We start from the raw sequence: 25,558 nt of genomic DNA, 5'->3' as shown, positions 1-25,558 counted from the left end.
AACCAAACTTGTATCATCTCCAGTTACTAAAAGATTATCAACATAGAGGGAAACTATGAGAAAATTTTTTCCCTTATGTTTTACATAAAGAGTGGCCTCAGACAAGCTTTTTACAAAGCCTATGCTCAATAGGTGTTCATTTATCCTCCTGTACCAAGCTCTTGGTGCTTGTTTTAATCCATAAAGGGCTTTTTTTAGTAGATAGACTTTATCTTCTTCTCCATGCATAACAAATACCTCTGGCTGCTCCACATATATCTCTTCTTGTAAAACTCCATTTAAAAAAGCTGATTTGACATCTAAATGGAATACTTTCCAGCCTTGTTGAGCAGCAACTGCTAACACCAATCTAATTGTATCTAATCTGGACACTGGTGCAAACGTGTCAGAATAATCAACACCAAAAATTTGTGCATACCCTTTTACTACAAGTCTGGCCTTGTATTTATTGATAGAGCAATCCGCATTAAGCTTTGTTCTGAACACCCATTTAACTCCAATAACTTTTCTGTCTTGAGGCTTGTCAACCTTTTCCCATGTGTTGTTTTTTTGAATCATTGAAATCTCATCCTCCATTGCCTTTTCCATTTTGGATCCTTGAGTGCTTCTTCACAGCAACTAGGTTCGCATACTGCTACATTGCATCTTTGATAAATGTCTGACAGCAGTCTTGTGCCTCTGATGGGATGATCATCTTCTAATTCATTTTGACACAACTCTGTTGTTTGGTTTCCGCCATAATCATCTTCAATATTGTTACAAGGTCCAATTGTTTTTCGTGGGTTCTTCCAATCCCATTGTTGATCTTCATTGAAATGCACATCCCTAGACACAGTCAACTTTCCAGATTGAGGATGATACACTTTGTAGGCTTTTGAAACAGAACTATAACCCACAAAAATACCCGGAATTGCTTTCTTGTCAAGCTTGTCGCGCTTAACCTGTGGAACATGTGCAAAACAAACACAACCAAACACTTTAAGAAAGGTTAGTGAAGGCTTATATCCATACCAAGCCTCAAAAGGAGTTTTGTCTTTCAAAGCCTTGGATGGAAGTCGATTTTGAAGAAAAACGGCTGTGTTGGCCGCTTCAGCCCAAAATTCTTTAGGCAATTCCTTCTCATGCAGCATGCATCTGGCCATCTCCATTACTGATCTATTTCTCCTTTCACTAACTCCATTTTGCTCTGAAGTGTATGGGGTTGTGAGTTGATGTACAATACCAGCTTCTTCACAAAATTGATCAAATTGTGTTGAGGTGTACTCCTTCCCATTATCTGATCTTAGAAATTGTATCTTGCACCCACTTTGAGTTTCCACCATATTCTTGAACTTTACAAAGACTCCAGCCACTTCATGCTTGAATTTCAAGAAAAAAATCCAACACATTCTTGTAAAATCGTCTATGAAAAGAATAAAGTATAGACTACCTTGTAACGATGGAGTTCTTTGAGGTCCTGCCACATCAGTGTGGATGAGTTGCAGCTTTTGAGAGGCTCTCCAAACTGTTTTGGGAAATGACACTCTGTTTTGTTTACCAAATTGACAGGCATTACAATTTGGCAAATGATCAGAGAGTATTGGTAGACCTTCAATCATATCTTTCCTCTTCATGTTCAGCATCCTTTGAATATGACAGTGACCAAGTCGCTTATGCCAGAGTTCAGTGGGACTGACTTGGGTGATGTAAGCTGTCTGCTCCTCCACAATTGGATCAAATGAGAAGCTTTTTCCTCTCATTTTAACCCTTAAAATCTCCCGACCGGTAGTGTCAAAGATAAGACAATGTAGATTTTCGAAAAAAACTTTAAGTCCCTTTTCTAACAATTGACCCACACTAAGCAGATTTTGGTCAATGTCAGGCACATACAGAACATCTGAAATGGTTTTCATACCTGAGCTAGTTGAAATTACAATTGTTCCTTTTTCTTTTGCAGAAATATAGTCACCATTCCCAATTCTGACTTTTGAGAATTTAGCAGGCTTCAAATCCTTGAAAAGAGTTTTATCATATGTCATGTGGTTTGTACAACCATTATCAATCAGCCAGCATTCAGAACTACTCCTTGCTGAGAAGCATGTTGCCACAAAGATTTGATCTTCTTCATTTTGCTCTACAACATTGGCATTAGCTTCATGTTGTTGAAATTTGCTTTTGCAAATTACAGCTTCATGTCCAAGCTGATTGCACTTGTTGCACTTTGCGTCTGGTCTTCTCCAACATCTGAAGGGTGGGTGACCCATTTTGCCACAATGCTCACAAGGTGGGTAATTTTTCTTTTTACCTTTGTCTTTGCTTTGGCTGCTTTGACTACTTCCAACTTCATGATGCTTGGCTGGTAAAGCACCTTCAACCACGTGATCTTGTCTCATAAGCCTTCGCTGCTCTTGGGCCTGCAAGGCATGTAACACTCCTGCTAAGGTGATTTTGGACAGATCCTTCGTATTCTCCAAAGTAGTTATTGATGCTTCATATCTCTCTGGCACTGTAACTAGAATTTTTTCCACAATTCTAGAATCAGTGAATTCGGTGCCGAGTAATCTAACTTTGTTTGCAATAGAAAGCAACCTGTCAGAGTATTCTTTGATTGTCTCAGAATCTTTCATTCTCTGCATCTCGAATTCCCTCATCAAGTTGAGCACTTGCATGCCTCGAATCCTCTCATCCCCTGCGTATTCTTCCTTTAAATAGTCCCAAATTGCTTTTGGTGTTTTGAGAGTCATGATTCTGGTGAAGATTATTGATGAAACACCAGTAAAGAGACATGATCTTGCCTTTGCCTTCCTTGTTTTTTTCTCCTTGTGCAATTTTATTTGAGCCATGGTAGGATTGTTTGGCAGCGGAGGAATTTCGTAATCCTCTTCCACGGCTTCCCAAAGGTCCAATGCCTCCAAATAAGACTCCATTTTAACTGCCCAAAGGTCATAGTTTTCTCCATCAAAGGTGGGCGGAGCAATTTGTGAGAGACTTGCTTCACCTTCCATTTTCACAGGCCCTGTAAGAAGAATGCTGTGATACCAATTTGTTGGTTTATGGTATAAACAGAAATATTTAGGACAGAGATATAAGAAAAATACGTAGGTGAAAGGAATGAGAATCACACATTTTTACTTTACTGAAGCAGTACATTTATAGGATTTTAATCCATGACACTACCACATCACCACTAAACTAGGAAGTGGGATGAACAGAAACTGCCACATACCCACTAGATAAGGAAGTGGAATAACAAAAACTACTTTTCTCCTAAAGTGCAGGAACCACTAATTGACTAAAACAACAAACTGAAACAATAATAAAAAGAAACTTAATGCAGTCCAAAAGCAAATAATTAACAGTTACAATAACTTTTTTTCTGTATCACCATGATATAAGTTCTTTCCTTTTCTTATACCCAACTGTTAGATATGGAAATCCCAAATATTTGTCTAATAACAACTTTCTTAATTATCTATCAGTTTCTTGTCTCACAAGAGTGCATAATTGCATATGCCAGAATTTGTAAATTAAGATGACCTCTTTAGCAGTTGGTCCATTATATTGTACACACATATATATATATTCTTCTTTTGTAATGAGAAATCTAGATTACCAACTTCCCAAGCAAGCTATATATATGTAAGACTATAGATCAAAGCAGAAGTCAGAATCCCTACAGGAGCTTCAAATAAAGAAGTGATTCAACTTTTAATTTTGTACAAGAAATAAAGAACAAATAGTCCTTATCATACAAGATTAAGTTCTAAAGGCTTATCCTATTGGGGGCACAATATATAAAGTGAAAATTTCAAAAGCATAACAAACCATTTCAGATTTCTTTCCTTAGCCATTTAGTACCTATTTTTGAGAGCCATTGCTCTTTTTGGTTTTGAATTTTACTTTTTCACCTTTTTTTCTTTTCTTTTCTTTTTCCCCCTAGTTCTTAAATCTAGGCGTAATGAGTGTATCGTAGATTGGATCAATTGACTGGACCCTCACTAAAAACAGTACCTCATCTCAGTATGCAAGAAGTAATAATGTTGTAAGAAAGAAATGAGGTACTGTTTGGAGTTTTTGTGTATTCTGTCACACAAAAACATAAAGAAAAAGACAATTTAGATTCATTGAGCTTTGAATTCATCTTCATTACCTGTTCTATTATTTTGGTAAACCGTTGTTGCATGGCAATCATTTACTCGTCCAAAGGGATCTATTCCTGCATGTATATATTATATTTATAATATATGTTCATCTACTCATATGTCATTTTCTTGATACATGTTTGATATTTCCCATACGCGCCATGCCCATGATCAAAGATTGCCACTTTGGTACTTTCCAACAATAACATCGCATTTAGGCCTAATTGCTTACATTGATTGAAGAACATATACACATACATTATTCCATCCCTAGTTCGAATTAACGACCTCATGCTAATAGCCTAATACAATAAAGACGAAATCCGAGAAAATGAAACAGGGCAGTTATATATAGTCATCATCACAGATTCGTTGTTATATATATCATAAAAACTACATTAATAGTTATACAATGCAAGTATAGTACAGTGTATACTAAAGACGGAGAGTAGTATCAACACCATCAGAATCAGCAGAGTTAGAATCCCAATCTTCACATGAACAAGCATGGAGGCAGTGTTTACTTGCACAATCTGTCATCATCAAGGGTACTCCTGCATTTGTCTTCTTCTTCTTGTCGTCCTGCGATGATGTTGGCCATAGAGAAAGAGAAACACGGGGTGGCGGCAGAGGCGGCGGCGGAGAAGGCGATGATGGTGACCTGCAGGAAGGGATGGCAATAAGTTCAGGCTGGAAAAACAGCCTCGTACTCGGTTCATAATAACAAGTCATCATGGTAGAGGGATGATTAATTGAATTGGAAGTGAAATATTGCTTAGAAGGTTGATGATCAGAGTTGAGCATCATTTTGAGCAGCTCTCTTTCCTCTCTCATTTCTTTCACCCTCTGCAGTTCTCTAAACCTTTCTTGCAGCAGAGCTATTGAGGAGTGCATGATTATCATATCAGAAGTCTAAGGAGGCATGAAGTGAGTTACGTGTCTATATATAGTGTGATGGAAGCATGGTTTAATAAATTTGAGTCCCTCAATAAAATTGTAAAGGAAGGAGAATCGGCAAATAAGGTGCAAAGTCCAAAAAGAAGATGTTGATTTGTCAATCTAGGTAGCTAACGATTTTCATATAGTGCCTAATGGCTATGCTATGTGTGGGGAAATGCCACAAACATATTATCTCTCCTGTTTTTGGGATACAAAGAGGCAAAAACATTGGTAAAGCAGAAAATTGCTGCCAGAATAGTCCAAAGGGAATGTTGCAATTAGTGCATGGAAGGTTGTGTTTGGAGGAATAATAAGTCCAGTGCTGTGCTGCTCTACCAACATGTACTAAAGTACTTTCCTTCAGCTTTGGGCTTGGTGTGTGTGTGTGTGAGAGACTCTTTTTGGATGGCTTATTTTGTTTGTTGGGAATACTTCACTTTCCTTTCCCTTTTAGATTTTTTATTTTTATTTTTATTCTTCCTAATCAATATGCCTCTTATAGCTTTTTCCTTTTGTTGGGAGAAGGGGAAGTTGATGAATTGGGGGCAGTGTAAGTGCATAAGGACAAGGGTTAGAAGGAGGAATAATCTTTGGCACTATCATCATGCTTTGAGATCAAACAATTATGTGTGACAAAGACAAACATACCAACATTCTTCTCTCTCTCTCTCTCTATGCAACTTCTTTGTCTCTAAGTGTTTGGATTTGCATGGCATGCAGATATGCAAGCAGCACTTAACCAATAATGCTTTAGTTGGATGCTTCTTTTATGAAGCAGAAGCCCCCCCACCCCTTCTTGTCCATTACTTTTCTCTATCTTTTTGAAGTTTGAAACACAGTTTGACTGATTGAGATAATTCACAAGTATTGATTGATAATATTGGACTCAAAAGATGTGGAAGGCGTGCATTAGATATATCCTATTATATTTAGTTTCATCCTTTGGCCATTGAATTAGATAATAATAAAAGCAGATTTTAATTTGCCGTAAGGACATGCCAATCTAAACCAAAAAATAACAAAATACAAGCATAAAAGTTGATGAAGCACTAGCACTACTACAGGTTAGTGCGCTACATTATTTTTTACAGATGGATTTGTCTACAAAAGTAGTTAGTGCTGTGGTGTATGTCCAATAAAGAAAAAATTAAAGGCAGTTGGAGGGTGGAGATGAGTTTGAACTTTGAATGGACATACATGCATAGCAGCTTCAGAAAATAAGTTACTTCAAACTAAAATATGAATGGTGATATTTCGTATCAACAAAATTCCAAATGAGTCATGACATTACTAAACAGTTAGATTGAAATGTACCTACTGAACTCTGAACTCAACCATGTGTACTTACTTACATGCACAGTCAAATAATGTGTTTGCAACAGTTTACTGCTCTGACTCCTGTGATCAGTTTACTATACTATTATTGTAAGATACATGCATGTTGTGTGGCTTTCTTTTTGAATGGACAAATCATCGCAGAAAAAGTGGTGTCATTTCTTTGCACTTTGTCTTTTTGGTTTAAACCAATAATGTTTGAAGACTAAACTACCATTTAGGGAATTCGTTTTCCATGCACATGTAAAGCTCACATAAAAATATGCTCCTATTGGTTGGTAGATGTGCTTATAAGATGGCTAAGAACAAATCTCTAGCATTCTTACTCCTCAGAACTAGTTTGAATGCGTTCAAATTCCCTTTTATTACTGTGTGCCAATACCATTATGGAACTTATTTTCCATGTATTATATATGTATATAAATATCAATTTAAATAGTCATTAAAAAAAATATAAATTTAAATTAAAGCTCACATATACATACCGACGGATATGTTGATTATGTAACTAAAATAGCTATTTAATTCTGAAAATTTTAAATAAATGAATCGATTATGAAAAATTTAATTCAAATTTAATGGTTTGAATTTTGAAGTAAAATTTTTATTTTAACAGTTAAAAATTGTAGAATCTTAATTTTCCGAAAGAGATAGCAATTTAAAATTCTTCCTATTTCTATATAAAGATGGTAACACTATCCGCGAGTATCCACTCTATTCTTATCCCTATGAATAAAGTTGGATTTAGATAATCTATTCCTACTCGGTCCAATTTATATATAAATATATAATTTTAATATATAATATATATAAAATAATTAATATTATTTCATATTTAAATTTTTATTTTTAATTTATATTATATGTAATAATAATTATATAAATTTTAAAATTTTATTTTATTTATTAAATTTTTTTTTTGGTGAGATTTTATTTATTAAATTTTAATAATTATCAAGACAGATAAAAACAAAGCATATACTTGTCAGAGAAAATTATAGTTTAATTTTTTACTACGTATAAATAAGAGTGAGTCAAATTTTATACGAGTTATTATAAAGTAGAATGAAATAGGATACCACTACCCCGTCCTGGTACCACACTTATCTCTATCTCACCTCAAAATACATTTGTATACATTAATTAAAAGTCCCCCAAAAAACGCATTAACTAATACTTAAAAAGTTAAAACTAATAATAATAAAATTAACTACATATTTTACTAATAGAGGTAATTTAACTATCATTATTAAAGAAAATATTTTAAAATACAACTAATATAACAATCTCAACTAAACAAAAAATTTTAAAATAAAAAATAATTACAACATTTAAATTCTCTTATATTTAAAATACATTAAAAATTTAAAAATATTTTGAAGTGTTCCTCAGTTTTAAAATTGAGTTTAGGACACATATAACATACATGATAAATTTACTAATAATAAAAATTTTAAATATTTTTATTTAATAAATATAAAACAAATACATTAAAAATTTAAATTTTAATATTTTTAATATTTTTTTATTTTGTAATTTAACATAGCTACCGTTTTCAATTAACAGTAGATTCATAATCCACAAGAGATGTATACTTGTTCAATCAAAGTATACAGTCACAGAAACTGCGAACCCCATTAGATCCTAAATATGAAAATGGCTATCGGTTTCGGGTGTTGTTCCCAGTTCCCTCCCAATTAATAAAAATGAAATTAAAATGCCCTAACTAAAGTGATTTGGGCATATGGTTGCTGTTTGAATGTGAATGTGAATGCGATTAGAATGCGAAAGGGCATAGAGCAGAGAATCGCGTCCCTTCTTAAGGACACCAAAACCCAGAAGCAGTTGCTTCAAGTTCACGCCTTTTACATCAAAACATGTTCCTCTCATAATCGCTTCCTCCAAGCCAAGCTCTTAGGCACACTTGTTTCGCTTCCTACTCCCATTGATTTGCACTACGCTCGCGCTTTGTTCGATTCTTTTCCCCTTCGCGACACCTTCATCTGGAACACCATGATCCGCGCTTACCTCTATGCTCAAAACCCTCAACATTCTGTTACCCTTTACTTCCAAATGCTCCTTCATCATGATGAACATGTTTCCGTTGATAGCTTCAGCCTCTCCTTGGTTTTTCAGGCATGTGGGAGGTTGTTGGATTGGGAAAATGGCACAAAGATACATACCCATGTGCTCAAGCTTGGCTTTGCTCCTGATTTGTTTGTCCAAACTGCGCTAATTGAAATGTATGCAAAATGTGGTCATTTGGATTATGCTTGCAAGGTTTTGGATTCCATGGAAGAGCCAGACTTGGTTTCCTATAATGTGCTGTTGGTTGAGTATGTTAGAATTGGGGAAATTAAGATGGCACACCAACTGTTCAACAGAATGCCTCAGAGGGACTTGGTTTCTTGGAACACAATGATCCATGGTTATGCCTCGCTAGGCGATGTTGGGACGGCACACAAGTTGTCTCATACTGATGTTGAACATAGACAGCAATCTAATGAGGCATTGAAACTATTTCATGAAATGCAAGTAGCTAATGTGGTGCCTGATAGGGTCACCATGCTCAGTGTCTTATCCGCGTGTGCGAGCTTGGGTGCCCTTGGAATGGGGAAGATGGTTCATGAGTACATTGAAAGGAATGGAATTGGAATTGACATGAAGCTGGGAACTAGTCTTTTGGACATGTATGCCAAGTGTGGGGACATAGATAATGCACTGAGGATGTTTGAGCTCTTGGACCATAAGGATGTTTTTACATGGAGTGTCATGATAATGGGACTTGCAAATCATGGATTTGGGGAGCAGGCTCTAGCATGTTTTTCCAAGATGATAACTGAAGGAATCAAACCAAATGATGTTACTTTTATAGGTTTATTAAGTGCATGCAGCCATAGTGGATTGGTTGACAAGGGATGGGTATGCTTCAAATCAATGAGTTGTCTTTACGGATTTTCTCCAAAGATTGAGCACTATGGATGCATGGTCGACATTTTAGGGCGGGCAGGGCTCCTTGAAGAGGCTAGGGAACTTATCAGGACTATGCCATTTGCACCAGATGCCAAAGTGTGGAGGGCCTTTCTTGGAGCTTGTAAAATTCATAAAAATGTTGACCTGGCGCAAGAAGCCACGTTAAATCTTCTTGAATTGGAGCCTCATGTAGATGGAAATTATCTTCTCCTGTCAAACATATATTCCCAAGCAAAGAAATGGGACAGGGTTGTGATGTTGAGGAGGAGTATGAAATGTTCAAATATTCAGAGAGTCCCAGGAAGTAGCTCAGTTGAAGTTGATAATACAGTTTATGAATTTGTTTCTGGAGACAAATCTCATCCGAAATCCTTGGAGATATATGAAATGTTGGAAGAAGTACTTGATAGAATTCAATGTGCTGGATATGAGCCATTAACAACTTCAACCGTACAAGATGTTAATGAACAAGAGAAACAGAATGCATTAGCTACTCATAGTGAGAAGTTAGCAATTGCTTATGGACTACTCACCACTCCTCCTGGGAGTCCCATCCGGATCTTCAAGAACCTGCGAGTTTGTGAGGATTGCCATTTGAGTATTAAATTTATTTCCAAGGTGTACCAAAGGAAAATAATTGTAAGAGATAGAAATCGTTTCCATCATTTTTATGGAGGTTCATGCTCTTGTAGGGACTATTGGTAGAAACACCGTACCGCTCTGCTATTCAAATTTCTATAGTAAGAAAGTATTCATATTATAGAGTATATATACATTGAAAAGTAATGAAATTAAGGGTGCGAGAAGTATATCTAACATACATAGCAATGTCCATATTTTTTAAATTTCTTCCCCAATTTTTTCCTACTTTTCTTTCAACAACTTGAATCGAGTTTGAAGTTAGTTGAAGCTTGAAAGTTGAAAGAATTCTGTAGTTGAGACATAAGGCTATTGGAAATGAGGAAATCTACTGCTAGTAACAACAATTGAGATTTAGATGAATGGATTTGTATGTCATAATCTTGTATTTTATATTTTTTCTGTTGCCTATGGATAGTTGCTTGAACCATAAGGTTAACGCTGAGATCATGTTATTGTTCTTTTCCCCGGCCCTATGCTTGGACAAATGCAGCATTAAACAATGCCGATGGTAGTTGAGATTTGAGAATCTGGGTGAGACAAACCTCATTATTATTTTTGAGGGATAAGGCTCCTCCGAATACAAAATTATTAGTCTCATTTATTAATAAGTTGGGAAGAATAAGATCACTACAAATCTCTCTGATGTGTTGAGTGTTCATAGCATTAGGCATTAGCATATTAGCAACACTGCCTTCTTTTAATTGCCAAACACTCTTTGGTCCCACTTTCGTGACGTTGCCCTATATATAATGTTTCATTTTTATTTTAGTCGGCGAGTCACTCATCTATTTTCTATAATAATTAGCACCAACTTCTTATACAATAAATTTAAGTAATATATTTCTCTTCTAATAATATCACATCAACAATTATAATAATTTGGCGAAACTTAAAAATTAACTAATTATTTTTTAATAAAAATTTTTAAAAAATAAAAGAAAAAACTCTTATTTATTATTATTTATTAAAATATAAAATATTAATTAAATACAATAAATATACATTAAAAATATTATAATAATTATTATTATAAAAATTAAATAATAAATATTAAAATTTTACAACTTAACATGTTAATAGTATATCTATCTTACTATTCCAAGTAAATTTAAATTTGACACATTTTTTTATTAAATATATTGAAATATACCAGATTATAAATTTAATTTATTATTTTATATTATATTTTTGGTATTTTTATTTTTATTTTTATTTATTTTTCTAAACTAAAATAAATTTAAATTTGACACATTTTCTTATTAGGTATATTCAAATATATCATGATTATAAAATTAATATATTATATTTTTGGTGTTTCTGATTTTTATTAATATTTTTCAATTTTTTTTTTAACTATTTGCAAGGCAAATAACATCATATAAGAAGATAAAGTATGCCAACTAAAGCAAATAAAAGCAACAAATGAAGATGTAATTTTGTGCAACTCTAATATAAAAGGGTAATGTCTTTTTTTAAATTAAATAAATTCATATTTTTAAACTAATAAATAATATTTTAATTTACATTAAATAATAGAAGCACAAATAAAGATGTAGTTTTGTACAACTCTAATATAAAAGACTTATATTTTTTTTAAATAAATTAATTCAAATTTTTAAACTAATAAACTATATTTTAATTTATATTACTTTTATATAGGTGAATAATTATATGAAATTATATATAAATTATTAAATAAATATTCTATAAAATAGTTTTAATATAAACAATTTAAATTTAATATTAGTTTATATATTATCTATTATCTAATCAATCTCTAAATAATATAACACTTATTAAAATACATTGTATAATATAATTAATTTATCTCTCCGTGCATGCTCGACTCTCACTCTAATGTACGAATAATATTAATCCTCATGCCATATAATTAGGATTTTTTTTTTAAACTAAAATAAAAAATCTTTAATTTCAAAAAAATATTCTAATTTTAATTCAGAATCTATTTTTTTTGTTTAGAAGAACTTTATATAATGAATGAAGTTTACCTAATTCTTCGACGAACTTTATCATACTCATTCAATCAAATACATATTATAAATAAAAAGATGATACTTTTTATAAATAAAAATGTCATTTATCTCCATCGAATGTCTATAATATTTTTTTTCACTTTCTATGTGTGTAATTGATCATTGGAATATACTATAAAATTCTTTAAACTGTATTCTTAACCATTTATTTTTCTTTTTTATTGGTTTATCCTTAAAATAAGTATGTTCATAATAAAAAAATTAGTTAAGAGTACAATTTAAAAAATTTTATAGTATATGCTAATGGTCAATAACACACGTAGAAAATGAAAAAAAAAGAATAGGGTGAACATAATTAAAAAAATAAAAAATGGTTAAGACTTAAGAGCATAGTTTAAAATTTTTTACAATATATATCAATGGTCAATAACACACATAAAAAAAAATATTATAGATATTCGATGAAGATAGATGACATTTTTAATTTACAAAATGTATTATTTTTTATTTATAATGTATATTTAATTGGATGAGTATGATAAAATTTGCCGAGAAATTAGGTGAACTTTACTCATTATATGAAGTTCGCCAGAAATTAGACGAACTCCTTATAAAAAAAACTTAGACATAATATTTTTTTAAAATTAAAGATTTTTTTATTTTAGTTTAGAAAAAAACCCATATAGCTAAGGAAAAATACTACTTGTATAACAAAATTCAGCCTTTGTCAGTTTTTAATATTATTTAATTATTTTTTAATTAAAATATATTCCTATTTTTTAGATACACATTGATAATTAAGATTAATTTAAATTTTAAAAACTAAAATTTTTCTAACTTCCTATCTATCTACTTCATAGTTAGTTATTGTTTCCTTCTTTTACCTTCCTTTTCTCTGTAACACTGTTTTCTTCTTTTGTACAAGATCAATTCTTTTACGTTCCTTATGTTATATTACTTAGTAGTTATAAGGAAATATCTCTGGTGGATAGGGATGGCAAAATTTTTCGAGACGCGAGAATCTCTGTGGGGACTGTCCCGAATGGAGATCTAACTGTGAAAATTTTTTTCTGCAGGGATGGGGACGGGGGACAAAATTTCCTCGAAGCAGGCGCGAGGACTCGAGCGGGGATCCCCGCCCCGTCCTCGCTAATTCTCGAAACCCAAAACATATATATATATATATATATATATATATATATATATATATATAACCCAACACTCCTAATTCTCATTTGCATAACCCTTTTTCAATTCAGAGATCCCTAACGCTGTCCATACTCCATACTCCATCTAACCTCTCTACAGCCACCCCTCCCCCCGCCACTCTCCCTCTGCATCGTCACACCTCACCGTGCCATCACCCTCACTGCGTCGTACTCTCTATTTGCGGCGTTCATTTCCGTAACTCTGTCGTCGTGTCCATTCTCCCCTCTGTTGCCGTATCTCCCACCTCGTCCACTGCTCTATCCTCTAGTTCGCGGTTACGTCCCCCACTATGTCATTTCGAAAGAAGTAACATCTTGTCGTTTAAGCTTTTTGTATAAAATCTTGTTGTTTTTATATAAGATGGATACTTGTAGCTCTATTCATATAGAAATTAATAATTAGTTAAAACTATCAGATAAATGGAGAATGGGGTCTCCGCGGAGAATGGTGCCCTGTGAAAAATGGGGATGGGGAACAATATTCCCCCACGGCGGAGAATGAGAATGGGGACGGGGAGCAAATCTGGGGGCGGGGATAGGGAGCAAGGAGGCATCCCCTGCCCCTGCCCTGCCCCGTTGACATCCCTACTAATGGCTTAAATTGTGGTGGCTAAAGATGACTTTTTTTTACCAACAAGTGCTTTGTCGACTCCTGGCATTGGTTAATGTAAGAGTAGCGTTAGTATAAAACTAATGAAAGAGACTATTATGTAAAGTGCGCCAAGGGCAAAAGTATAAGTGCATGCTCAAAAACTGCTTTTTGTTCATGTGGGTCTTTAATTCATTATTGGATCACGGCACTTGTTTCGGTGAGTTTCATTTATTTTTTAAAATTGTATAATAATATATAATTTAACAATTATTCAAAAATAATACAAAAACTATTTGAAATTATATTTAAATTAAATATTATTTTAAAATTTTAAATTTATTTTAAATATAATCAGTTAGATGTAATTTGAACTTATATATTTTCAATTTTAGCATTTATATTTAGAATTATATTTATTAATTTAAATTAAATACTGTATAATTTTAAATTATAAGTTAGTATATGTAAATTATATTAATTAGTTTATTATTAATTTTAAGGGTAACTAATTAAAATTAAACTTTGAAAATTTTATTTCTATTAAGCATGAAAATTTTACCATTAATTTTTGTTTATGAAATATTCAAAATGTAACCTAAACCATAGTAGGTTTTTTTAATATTTTCTATATAATTAAACTAAAAAACAAAAAAAAGTTTATTTTTAAAAGTTCATTAAATTAATAGATTAAAAGTTTATATTTAATAATATATAATAGATTAAATATTCTAATTTTATAAGTTTGATGTCAAATGAGATAAAAATAAAAATAATAAAAAATAAATATAAATAAAATATTACATCTTAAAAAATAATTGAGATAATTAAATACATGGTTATAAAATTTTTTAAAGTATAAGTTAAAAATGTTATAAAAAAAAGTTTTTAGACAACTAAAAATAGAAAACTTATCACTTTATCGATTTTTTAAAAAAAAAATAAATAAATATTGATAATTTTTTGTTACTTTTATTTCATGGCACCAATAGAAAAATAATTAATTTAATTTTTTGTTGACAAAATTTAAATGAAGGTGAATTTTTATTTATTTAGAAAATATTTTATTCTAATATAGTTATAACTTAAATAAATTAGTAGATAACTGATATTAATCATGCATTACATATATAATAAATAAATTAAAATAGTTTAAAATTTAAAGAAATTCTAAATATATATTCCAGGAGAAATAGTTAAATTTATTATATATTATTAAATATAAAATTTTAATCTATTAATTTAATAAACTTTTAGAAATAAACTTTTTTTTTTGGTTTTCTAGTTTAATCATATAGAAAATATTAAAAAAAGCTACTATAGTTTAGGTTACATTTTAAATATTTCATAAAAAATTCATGGTAGAATTTTGCTTAATAGAAATAATTTTTTAGAGTTTAATTTTAATTAGTTATCCTTATAATTAAGAATAAAATTAATATAATTTACATATACTAACTTATAATTTAAAATTATACACTATTTAATTTAAATTAATAAATATAATTTTAAATATAAATACTAAAATTTAAAATATATATGTTCAAATTATATTTAACTGATTATATTTAAAATAAATTTAAAATTTTAAAATAATATTTAATTTAAATATAATTTCAAATAGTTTTTGTATTATTTTTAAATGAACGTAAATTACATATTATTATATAATTTTAAAGAAATAACAAAAACTGATCAAAACAAGGGCCATGATCTAATAATGAATTAATGATCCGTATGAACAAAAAATAGATTTTGGGCATGCACTTATTCTTTTGCCCTTGGTCCTAATATTTCTCTTGCATTGTCCACTACCAGATGTGGACAAAGCACTTGTTGGTCAACAAAAAATCATCTTTAACCACTACAATTTTAGACACTAGAGACCGCTCTTAGTTGTAAAGGCCAGGTTCATTGGTTCAAATAAATGAGTTTTAGATGTGTGCATGAACTAATTTAAAAGATGGAATATTATTTTGGATGTGTTGCAAATCAATCTAGTTAACTGTTTGGAAAAAGTTTTATCTGTTATAACCAAGTGTAATTTATGCACAATGAATGAACAATTAACAAGTTAGACACACTGCACAAACCAGCTAAAACACTGATTAGTAGTCATAGTAATATCTCCACCTTAAGAACTTGAAGATGATGCTTCAAATTTATTCCTATTACACATCCCAAAATTTATAATATTACACATGTAAAATTATACATTTACACAACCCAATTTACAAACTTTCACACCAAATAACTAATAGTCAACAAAAATCACCAATAAAAACAAATTAATCCTCAACACAAGTATGAGAATAGAACAACTAGGTAGCAGTAAAACTCACATAATATTCTCTTGCAGACAACTAAAACTCACGTAAACAGTAAAAAAGTAAACACTTCCAAAATATATAAATTGCACATGCAAAAATAATTTAACATTGCAAAATATATGAGAATCTCTTCAAGCCATTTTAATCGATTTTTAATTAAAAAAAGAATATTGTACAGAATAATAAGAAAAGCAATGATGTTAGAAAAACTCTATGAACAAAAATGCATCCAAACCTTAGGTATGTTTTCGCCGCGGACGAACGGCGACGAGGAAGAGGAAAGCGGCGATGAAGATGAGTGCCGAGGAAAAGGAAGGCGACGTTGTGAATGAGCGTCGAGGAGAAGGAAGGCGGCATTGTGGATGAGCGCCGAGGATGAAGGCGGCGTCGAGGATGAGCACCAAGGAGGAAGATAGCGCAAATGAACCGCGACGGAGGATGACGAACCACGGACGATGTGTGCCTCTGGGTTTATGATGTGTGGCAAATGTGATTGTTCTGCTTCCTTCAAAGTTTTGTACGGTATTAGTTAATAATTATGTGGTTTAAGATTTATTTTTAAATTTTAAAATTGAATTTTGAATTTTAATTAATTTAAATTTTGGAGATGTATTTAAATTATAATATATTAATAATTAAATATATTAAATCTGAAATAGAAATTTAAAAAGATATTAAATCTATTTATAATTGTTAGATGTGTTTTTGTTATTTTTTTAATTATTGTAATAAAAAATTGAATATTATGTATTTTTAAAGAATATATAATTGAATCGATGACTAAGCTAATAATTTGCATATACTTAACATGTGAGAGTGATGACAAACTTATTTAATATTGTTTTATTAAGCAAAGTTGGAGAAGCCAGACAACTTTGTTGCAGTTGGTGGGCGGTGATCGACATGAGTCCCAAAGATAGTTTGCACTTTTAATAATAAAAAAAAAAGAATTGCTGGCTATGGAAGTTCTCTCATGTGCTTCTAACTCTTCTAATGAGTAATGAGTGCAACCGCCTCACTTCCATAAATTCTTTTGCCCAATCCACCCCCTCCTTTCTTTAAAAAAATGTTTTTCAATTCATGTATTAATGCATAGTTAAAATGATCTGTATTTTTTATTATAAAATATATATATACGTACATAAGCAAGTGAATTGTTTAAACAAATAAAACAAGGACATATGTTTTATTGATTAAGTGGAGGCAGCTGTTCTGAAATGCAACACCATCTTTTCTTGATAGATGATGATGATGATATTAAACGCCAACATGAGAATCTAATAAGAGAGGATAAGATTAATAAAAACATGTAAGTGAAAAGATAAGAATAGTTTTAGCGGAAAGGTAAGTTGGAACTGAAGCAGTAGCTAGTGAGCCCTTTAATTTGGAGATGAGATAAGCTCATAATGTGGTTTCCTAGTTGCTTCCAAGAGAGTCACTAGTCAGATATTGCTTGCTGCGTTCAACGAAACCGAGTGGTTATTAATTAGTTATTCTATTTCTGCAACGTGCATGTTTTTTTCTCACTCTCTATTAATATTAATATTAATAAATGGTAGTATAACGCGGTACCCCGCTATAAGCTATAGCTACAAGTCATAACACGCAACCTAACAATAATAAGCCTTTGAGAAAAGAAGAAAGCAATCAGGTTCCTCCCTCTCATCTCTGCCCTCTGTCACCACAACTTCCAACTACCACACTGAGGTACACTGCTACATGGATTTCTCATTTCTGTTTCTTTCTCTATTGGTCTCTATGTGCTGGATAATTGAGTATGTTTTGAAAATTCTTTTATTTGCGGGTCTTATTTGCCGTCCTATGCTCTCCACTTATTCAACTTTTCAAATTACCAACTCAAGCAAACATTTTTCCGTAGTTTTGAGGTAGACTAATCATCATTTCCCTGAAAACTTGGCCATCTTGGAAGTTGGAACTTCAGAGCTAAAAGTTAAACCATATTTCTCAGGAATATGAATAGATAAATTGCTATTTTTGTCTCTTACTTTTTGATTGGTTGGAGGATTTTACCTCTTACTACTTGATAGCTAATAGCCCTTTAGTTTGGTTATTCAAATTCTGAAATTACCCAGAAAGAATTGTAACTACTTCCATATAGGATTCTTGTGGTCATCTATGTGTCCTTTTCCTCTAAGACTTTCCCCAATTCAGTTTCAGCCTGGTAGAGGGTATGTTTAGATCAGGATTACTAGTGGATCTTCCATGTTTTCATTATGTATTTCTAATTTCTTTATTTATTTCATGGATTGATTAGTGACTCTGGATTCTTTTGTAGATTTTCATCATTTTTCTGAGTTTCTACTTGCTTTTCATGACATATCTTCATCATTAGATCTTGGTTTTTTATGAAATTTTAATTCATTTTCTCTCTCTTATTATGCAGATCAAACTTTTCGTCAATACATTTGTGAATTAGCGCTAGACACTATTTAAGAGCCTTCATTTCTTGTCTGGCTGAGTAAATCAAACAATTCTGTACATGCAAATATCTGAGAGACATCCAAGCCAAGCTGGTATCTAATTCTACCACCAACCTGTGCAAAGCATGTATCAAATGCTACAAAGCAATCTATGCCACAGTATCCACCATGATAATATGATGAAGGGAGCCACTGTTTCTTTTGAATCCTGCAAGGATCAATACTTTACCCTGGAATCATCCCCAGCAACCACTGAGCTCATAGGTTGTGAAACTGATTCCCCTTCCTATGCCAGTGGGTTATCTTCAAATAGGAGTCCATTTTCCCCACAAGTCTCTCAGTCATGCTATTCAGATAACCACCACTCATCCGACAACACCTATGGCTCGCCTTACTCTAGCGTTGATGATGGGAATGAATGGAAGCACAAGCTCAGAGAACTCGAGATTTCGTTGTTGGAGCCTAATGAATCAGATGCTGCTGACAGTTATGACAACAACTGTGTCCAAGGTGGCCTCACCACAGCCTCTCCAACAATTGAATATGATTGGGATCAGATTGTGCAGATGATTCCAAAGTTAGAGCTGAGAGATGTGCTGGTTCGATGCGCGCAGGCCGTGTCTGATGATGATATAGCCACAGCAATTGGTTGGATGGATAATGTGTTGGGGAAGATGGTATCAGTTTATGGGGAACCATTGCAGAGGCTAGGTGCTTACTTGTTGGAGGGGCTAAGAGCAAGATTGGAGTCATCTGGGAGCATGATATACAAATCCTTAAAGTGTGAACAACCAACAAGCAAAGAACTGATGAGTTACATGCACATATTGTATCAGATTTGCCCATTTTGGAAGTTTGCTTATGTAGCTGCAAACGCAGTCATCTTAGAAGCAATGGCAACTGAGTCCATGATTCATATACTCGATTTCCAAATCACACAGGGCACACAGTGGCTTTTACTTATTCAAGCTCTTGCACATAGGCCAGGTGGACCGCCGTCCATTCGCATAACCGCCGTGGATGATTCCCAATCCATTCATGCTCGCGGCGGAGGACTTGAGATTGTTGGACAACGGCTCTCGGATTTCGCCAGGTCTTGCGGAGTGCCATTGGAGTTTCACATTGCTGCAATGTGTGGCAGCCAAGTTGAAAGAACAAATATAGTTATTCGAGCCGGGGAAGCTCTGGCTGTAAATTTTCCTTATGTTCTGCATCACATGCAGGATGAGAGTGTAAGCACGGAGAATCACAGGGACAGATTGTTGAGATTGGTTAAGAGCTTGTCTCCCAAGGTTGTGACACTTGTTGAGCAAGAATCCAACACCAACACTTCATCTTTCTTCAACAGGTTTGTGGAGATAATGGATTACTACACTGCCATGTTTGAATCAATAGATGCCGGGTGCCCGAGAGATGACAGGAAAAGGCTGAATGCGGAGCAGCACTGCGTGGCGCGGGACATAGTAAACATGGTGGCTTGCGAGGGGGTGGAGAGGGTTGAGAGGCATGAACTTCTAGGAAAGTGGAGAATGAGATTCTCCATGGCTGGTTTCAGACAATGGCCGTTGAGTCCTTCTGTGATGGCTGCTGTCCGGAACATGTTGAAAGAATTCAATGGAAATTATAGGGTTGAGCAGAGAGATGATGCTCTCTATCTAGGATGGATGAGGAGAGCTATGGTTACTTCTTCAGCTTGGTGCTGAGTGCTGACTCTCTTCAGTTTAGCATTGATTTTTTCGGTTTAGCAATGTTCCAATATGTATGTAGTATGTAGTATGTACCCTTTTGAGCCATAAAATAACCCTAAATGTCAATACTATTATTCGAATCTGCATTAGCTGCTAAACATAATGATGTCCTACAAAATAAGCGTGCGTGTTTGTCTGAGAAGAAATATGTGCATATGCTAAGGATGAATTTATATATGTGCGTCCCTGTCTTTCTTGATTCTTTAACATAAACATCAAGACCCTTGCGTTTGATCCGTTCCAAAATGGCGCCTTCGAACCTGCTTTACCTCGTTCTTTATTATTTGATAGTATTTTTGTGTTCTTTTTATCAGGATGGATACAAAATATACTAATTCAATGTTTCTGGATATAATATCTTTGTTCACATCTCATATGTCAAACATAATTTGTCTCTATCTCAATAAACAAACACAACCTTGTTGTTTTGGCTCAAAAAGAAAAAATATATCCTAATTCATTATTGGTGAAAGATTTTACATCGGTTTTCATGTGAAAATATTTTTTTATAAATTATGGAGTTTGATTTTGATATATTATAGAAGTGTTATTTTTTTTTAAAATATGACTAAACAAATAAATCATACTTTTAACACTGAGGAGTGAGGCTCATCATAAAAAATAGTTTTAGTATTTTTATTTAAATAAATGCCTTCATTGTTTGGGTCTTATGTCTTTTTTTTTTTTGGACAGGGGTCTTTTTATGTCTTAATTTAGGTTCTTACCATAGTTGGTAGTGGTACTGGGCCATATTGTAAAAGGCTAAACGCTTATTTGGATCGGGGAATCCGTATAGCTTCAAAGACATAGAATATGGGCTTATACAAAAGAAGCCCAGTTGAGTCATAGTGGTTAAGTTGTCAGGGTTCTCAGAAAAACCTAATTTGTGAATAGCGGCGACCACGCTACTCCCGCTCTGTCTCTCTATAAGAAGTGCTTTATGGGTCTCCCACTCTCATCTATCTTAGCAGCAAGTGATTCAGAGCAGCTCGTCTAGGGTTTCCGCAGCTTCAGATCCGCCTCAGCTTCCGGTTCCACTTCCACTTCCATACAAGTTTAGTTTTTGTAAGAGCCGAACTCATTTAAATGTTTTCGTTTTCGGTGACGGGGGATTTGCGAAAATCCCTAACTAGAAAGGGGGCAAATTGATTTGTGTGTTTGCATAATCCCTAGTCAACGTCACTTAGCAATGGTCGTCGACGTTGATGGTCCTCCCCTTAATCGGGTGAGCTCCTCCGTCGATGCGAGTCTCATATTCCATCGCCTTGTAGAGCGGCGTTGCTGCCATTACTTCTTGGGACTGGCCATGAGACTAACATTCTCCTTTCTCTTATCTTCTCTTCTCTATTAACCTTCTTTTCTCTGTGAAAAATGATGCCAATGATGATATCAAACACCAAATACCATCTTTCGGGACTGAAATTGTCTTTGATGTTATCATTCTGCAATTCTGAGGCTCATTTTCAAAATCCTGAGTTACCAACTACCGTCTTCTGCAATTGCAACCTTAATTATGTTAAATTCATTATGCTTCGCTATCTAGTCGATGTGGACCTCTTCAATTCCCATTCGATTCGTTCCCTCGAAGCAACATTCAGTGTGTTGTTCTTCTATATCACTCCCAGAGCCCTCTGCTTTTGGGAGAACACTGGAGCAGCTACATTTCATTCATACCTTGTCATTTTCATATTCTTTTATTCAATTATTATTACTATGATGAGCCTACAGACCTGTAATGATTTGCGGTTATGATCGCAAACATTAATGAACATCTAAGGGACTGAGTTTTCCTCTTGGAGAATCTGTTTTTCACTTTTATTTCTTGTATTTTTATTATTGTTAATTGGTTGTTAATTACTGATTGAAGGGCTTCAAATTAAAATGAAATTTGGCATGTACTATTTCATTGTGCATCGCAGTTTATGTTTGGAGCCGAGATGTGTGTTCCCCTCGCTATCCTGGGTTGCAATTTTGATGCTCCATTAGGACGTCGGGGAACTAAATCTCTTGTGTGTTTCAAAGTTGAGGTTTTTGTGTTTCTCAAGTTTCGGTATTATTTTGCACATTTAATATCTTAATTCTGGTAGGTAAGGATGAAGCAAAATTCATAATCCAACACTTGATCTGAGTTCTTTAAGAGTGATGGTAAACTAATCAATATGCTTCTGAATCTACCTAGCTTTGCTGTTTTTTATGCTAGATCTCATTTTCAACAAAATTATCTGATTTTAAATAATATCTTATCTCAGTTCAGTTCATGAAAGTGGAAGTGATCTTACGACACCTACCTACACTGTAATTTGCTGTGAATTAGAAATAAATTTCCATGATAACGTCCTTTTAAAAATATTATATTGTTGGTTCATATTTTTTAAAGTATTAGTCTTGTATAATATTGTTACCTATGACATTCTTTTACGATAAACTGAGAAAGAGTTTTGATAAAACCATGTTGCTGTATGAATTTGTTCAATCTCACTTTCTTTTGTTAGTATTTTTCATATTCATTTGTCTGTGGTTTCCAACTTCACATCAGGTGATGAAAGTGGAAATAATCTTAGGACACCTTCCTACACAGCAAATTGCTGTGGATGAGAAAGAAATTTCCATCGCTGATGATGTGTTTTTGGTAAATTTTTTGGGCTCATTTTTTTGGATATGGGAAGCATGTGTGTAATGTAATTGTTGTGAAAAATGTGGTGCTAGACATGGATTAGAGATGATTTTTTTTTAATGCATGAGACGAAGAAATCAGACCATAGAATCAATGCGGCGAGCAGTCCACTGATTATTAGAGTCTCGGGACTGCCTTCCACCACTTTTTTGAAAAAGGAAAGGAGAATATCAAGTATCCTTGGATTCCAAGGGGCCTTTCACAGTGGACATCCTTCTATACCCGTCCCACTCTCCGGTCGGAATTGGACCGATTAGCGGGGAAGAGAAAATTTAAATTTTTGCTAATTGGAGGGTCTCAAATTTTTTTAAGTTTTAAAACAAACGGGCTGATTTTTAACTAATAAAAAAGTCAGTTTTTTGCTGTATGTTGTTAAGGCTTTATACTGAGCTAGGATTATCAATTCGGAACCTATTTTGCAAAATAGGATTGTTTAGGTAAATCAGAGAACAAAATGTATGTACGATAACTTCAGTACATGATTTTGGATCAAAGTTTAACTTGCAGTACATGATTCTGGATCAAAGTTTAACCGAAGTATGATCTCAAGCTATATTGAATGGAATTATGATTTTGGATCAAAGTAAGTATGATCTTAAGCTATATTGAATGGAACCGACAAATTTATCCTTCAAAAATTAGAAAGTATAACTTAAAATGGATGTCAATTTTGAACGGAATGCATTTTTTCAAATTTTTTTGTTTTTCGGTTTTTTTTCACATCGGAGGATAGGGTATAGGGTAATTTGTCATCATTAATTTTATTAGTTTATATGTGGTATAAAGAGAAAATGAGATAGAAAAAATATTGAAGAATTACAAATCATACTTTATTTCTTCGATTGTAACATAAAATGGAGAGGAGATTTATTTCTCTGTTCAACCACCAATATTCAGATGACCATAGACCACGATTTGTTACAGCCACATAAGTTCGCTATTTATGATTTAGATAACAAGAAATGGGTCGAAGGCACTAACCAAATATAGCTGCAAGTGGACAAATTTAGATTTAATTTAGTAAAATTATAACATTTATATATGATATATTAAATTAAAAATTATTTTTTATAAGTATAAATAAAATTATATTTGTTATTAGTGTAAGATTTAAATTTAAAAATTAATTAATTTATGAGATTATATAAAAAATTTTAATAAATAAAAGTTATTTTTAAAAAGTTTCATTTTACATATTTTAAAAGTCTACCAGTATAAGTACATAAGTTTTTTATTTACTAGCTTTAAAATAAAAAGTGTGTTTTTAACACCTTAAAAACTTTATCAATGATGAAAAACAAATCTATGCTTATGATATTACTTTAATATTTGTTATTCACATAATGGTTATTTTGATGTGTAATTTTGCAAATTATTGGTATAACAGTATTTTCAAGATTTAATTTATTATGATTAGCTTTTGTATAAGTAGGAGATTGTTAGGAATAAATAGTATAATTATAATTTAATTTATTACGTGTTAAATAATTTGTGATTATTATTATTATTATTATTATTAAAGAGTTAATATAATAAAGTCATTGATTAAATTTAAAAATTTATCATGATAGTGATATTACAATATAAGATAAATTTTTTATAATTTAATTTAAATTGTTTTAGGTCATAGAATTATTAAAAAGGATATTAATAATTTGGATATGTATTTTTATAGGATGAATATTAAAAAATTTTATTTATTAAATTATATATATATGTATATATGATGCATAGATATATGATTATTGAACTGACCATTTTTAGAATTTCTAATTGTTATAATTAATTCATATTTGTTGAGGATATTCTCTAAATGAACATAATAATAGAGTTTTTTTGATCTAAAATTGCATGGTAATTAACAATGTATTTATTATACTTTGATTTCAGACATTTAATGTCATAGTGTTCTAATTGAATAGATATTGACTATCATTTAAATTCTTGTAGAATTAATAATTTAGTCGATAAGAAATTCATCAACTATGATAGAGTTTGAGTTCTATGATTATAATGACCGAGATAAGTAATATCTTGGTAAATTAGATTGAATGAATGAAGAAATGAATTTTTTAGGTCATTCATGATTCATTATAATAATAGTAATAAGTTAGAGTTTGACAACTAATTCGTACTCTAAGGACCAATGGTTGAAAAGATAAAAGGAATTATACTTTGTAGGGGTGTTTGCGGTACAATTTGGATTGGTTGAGTCAAAAACTCATTCGATCCGAACACTAATTTCACTTGCGGTGCTGTTTGGATTGGATAATTTTTTTAAAAAACCCAATCCGATCAGATCCGATTTTAGGCAGCTTGCATTGATTAGATTTGTGGTTTTGTAAATTACGAAAATTAAATACATATAACAAGTCACAACATCACATTTTAAATAATCAACAATGACATAACAAGTCTCAACAATATTTTAAAAAGCCAATGATATCATAATAAAAGAAATAAAATTATAAGTTAGTTAAAATAAACAAATAAATAAATAAATCACATTTTGAACATAAAATATTTATTCATAATAATAATACATGAATAATATAAAAATATAT

General features: G+C 32.3%; 2 protein-coding genes and 5 non-coding genes across 8 annotated transcripts; all 7 read left to right on the top strand.

Annotated features, from left to right (window-relative positions):
- Positions 1 to 8,018: 8,018 nt before the first annotated feature.
- Positions 8,019 to 10,215, top strand: LOC130942383 (pentatricopeptide repeat-containing protein At5g48910-like). Its single transcript, XM_057871000.1, has one exon. The coding sequence runs from the start codon at positions 8,178 to 8,180 to the stop codon at positions 10,071 to 10,073; it is 1,896 nt and encodes a 631-aa protein (XP_057726983.1). The 5' UTR covers positions 8,019 to 8,177; the 3' UTR covers positions 10,074 to 10,215.
- A 7,434-nt stretch (positions 10,216 to 17,649) lies between these two features.
- On the top strand, positions 17,650 to 20,402 carry LOC130971343 (scarecrow-like protein 13). 2 transcript variants are annotated; one of them, XM_057897103.1, is made up of 2 exons: positions 17,650 to 17,838; positions 18,536 to 20,402. In XM_057897103.1, exon 2 carries the CDS (start codon positions 18,698 to 18,700, stop codon positions 20,273 to 20,275), a length of 1,578 nt encoding a protein of 525 aa, XP_057753086.1. In that variant the 5' UTR covers positions 17,650 to 17,838; positions 18,536 to 18,697; the 3' UTR covers positions 20,276 to 20,402. The 2 variants fall into 2 exon arrangements, with proteins under 2 accessions (XP_057753086.1, XP_057753087.1); XM_057897104.1 differs by lacking the exon at positions 17,650 to 17,838 and adding an exon at positions 17,849 to 18,320.
- Positions 20,403 to 21,694: 1,292 nt separating this feature from the next.
- Positions 21,695 to 21,779, top strand: LOC130956610 (small nucleolar RNA SNORD96 family). Its single transcript, XR_009077175.1, has one exon. It is a non-coding gene; the product is annotated as a small nucleolar RNA SNORD96 family (small nucleolar RNA).
- Positions 21,780 to 22,026: 247 nt separating this feature from the next.
- Positions 22,027 to 22,110, top strand: LOC130956544 (small nucleolar RNA SNORD25). Its single transcript, XR_009077154.1, has one exon. It is a non-coding gene; the product is annotated as a small nucleolar RNA SNORD25 (small nucleolar RNA).
- A 75-nt stretch (positions 22,111 to 22,185) lies between these two features.
- On the top strand, positions 22,186 to 22,326 carry LOC130954600 (small nucleolar RNA snoR136). The gene has a single exon (XR_009076362.1). It is a non-coding gene; the product is annotated as a small nucleolar RNA snoR136 (small nucleolar RNA).
- A 78-nt stretch (positions 22,327 to 22,404) lies between these two features.
- On the top strand, positions 22,405 to 22,495 carry LOC130954384 (small nucleolar RNA snoR31). The gene has a single exon (XR_009076294.1). It is a non-coding gene; the product is annotated as a small nucleolar RNA snoR31 (small nucleolar RNA).
- A 353-nt stretch (positions 22,496 to 22,848) lies between these two features.
- On the top strand, positions 22,849 to 22,943 carry LOC130954333 (small nucleolar RNA snoR31/Z110/Z27). The gene has a single exon (XR_009076281.1). It is a non-coding gene; the product is annotated as a small nucleolar RNA snoR31/Z110/Z27 (small nucleolar RNA).
- The last annotated feature ends 2,615 nt before the right edge of the window (positions 22,944 to 25,558 follow it).

The sequence above is a fragment of the Arachis stenosperma genome, chromosome 1 (genome assembly GCF_014773155.1).
Source record: "Arachis stenosperma cultivar V10309 chromosome 1, arast.V10309.gnm1.PFL2, whole genome shotgun sequence".
NCBI lineage: Eukaryota > Viridiplantae > Streptophyta > Magnoliopsida > Fabales > Fabaceae > Arachis > Arachis stenosperma.
The sequence above is the reverse complement of the archived record's forward strand: the minus strand, read 5'-3'. Positions and strand labels throughout refer to the sequence as shown.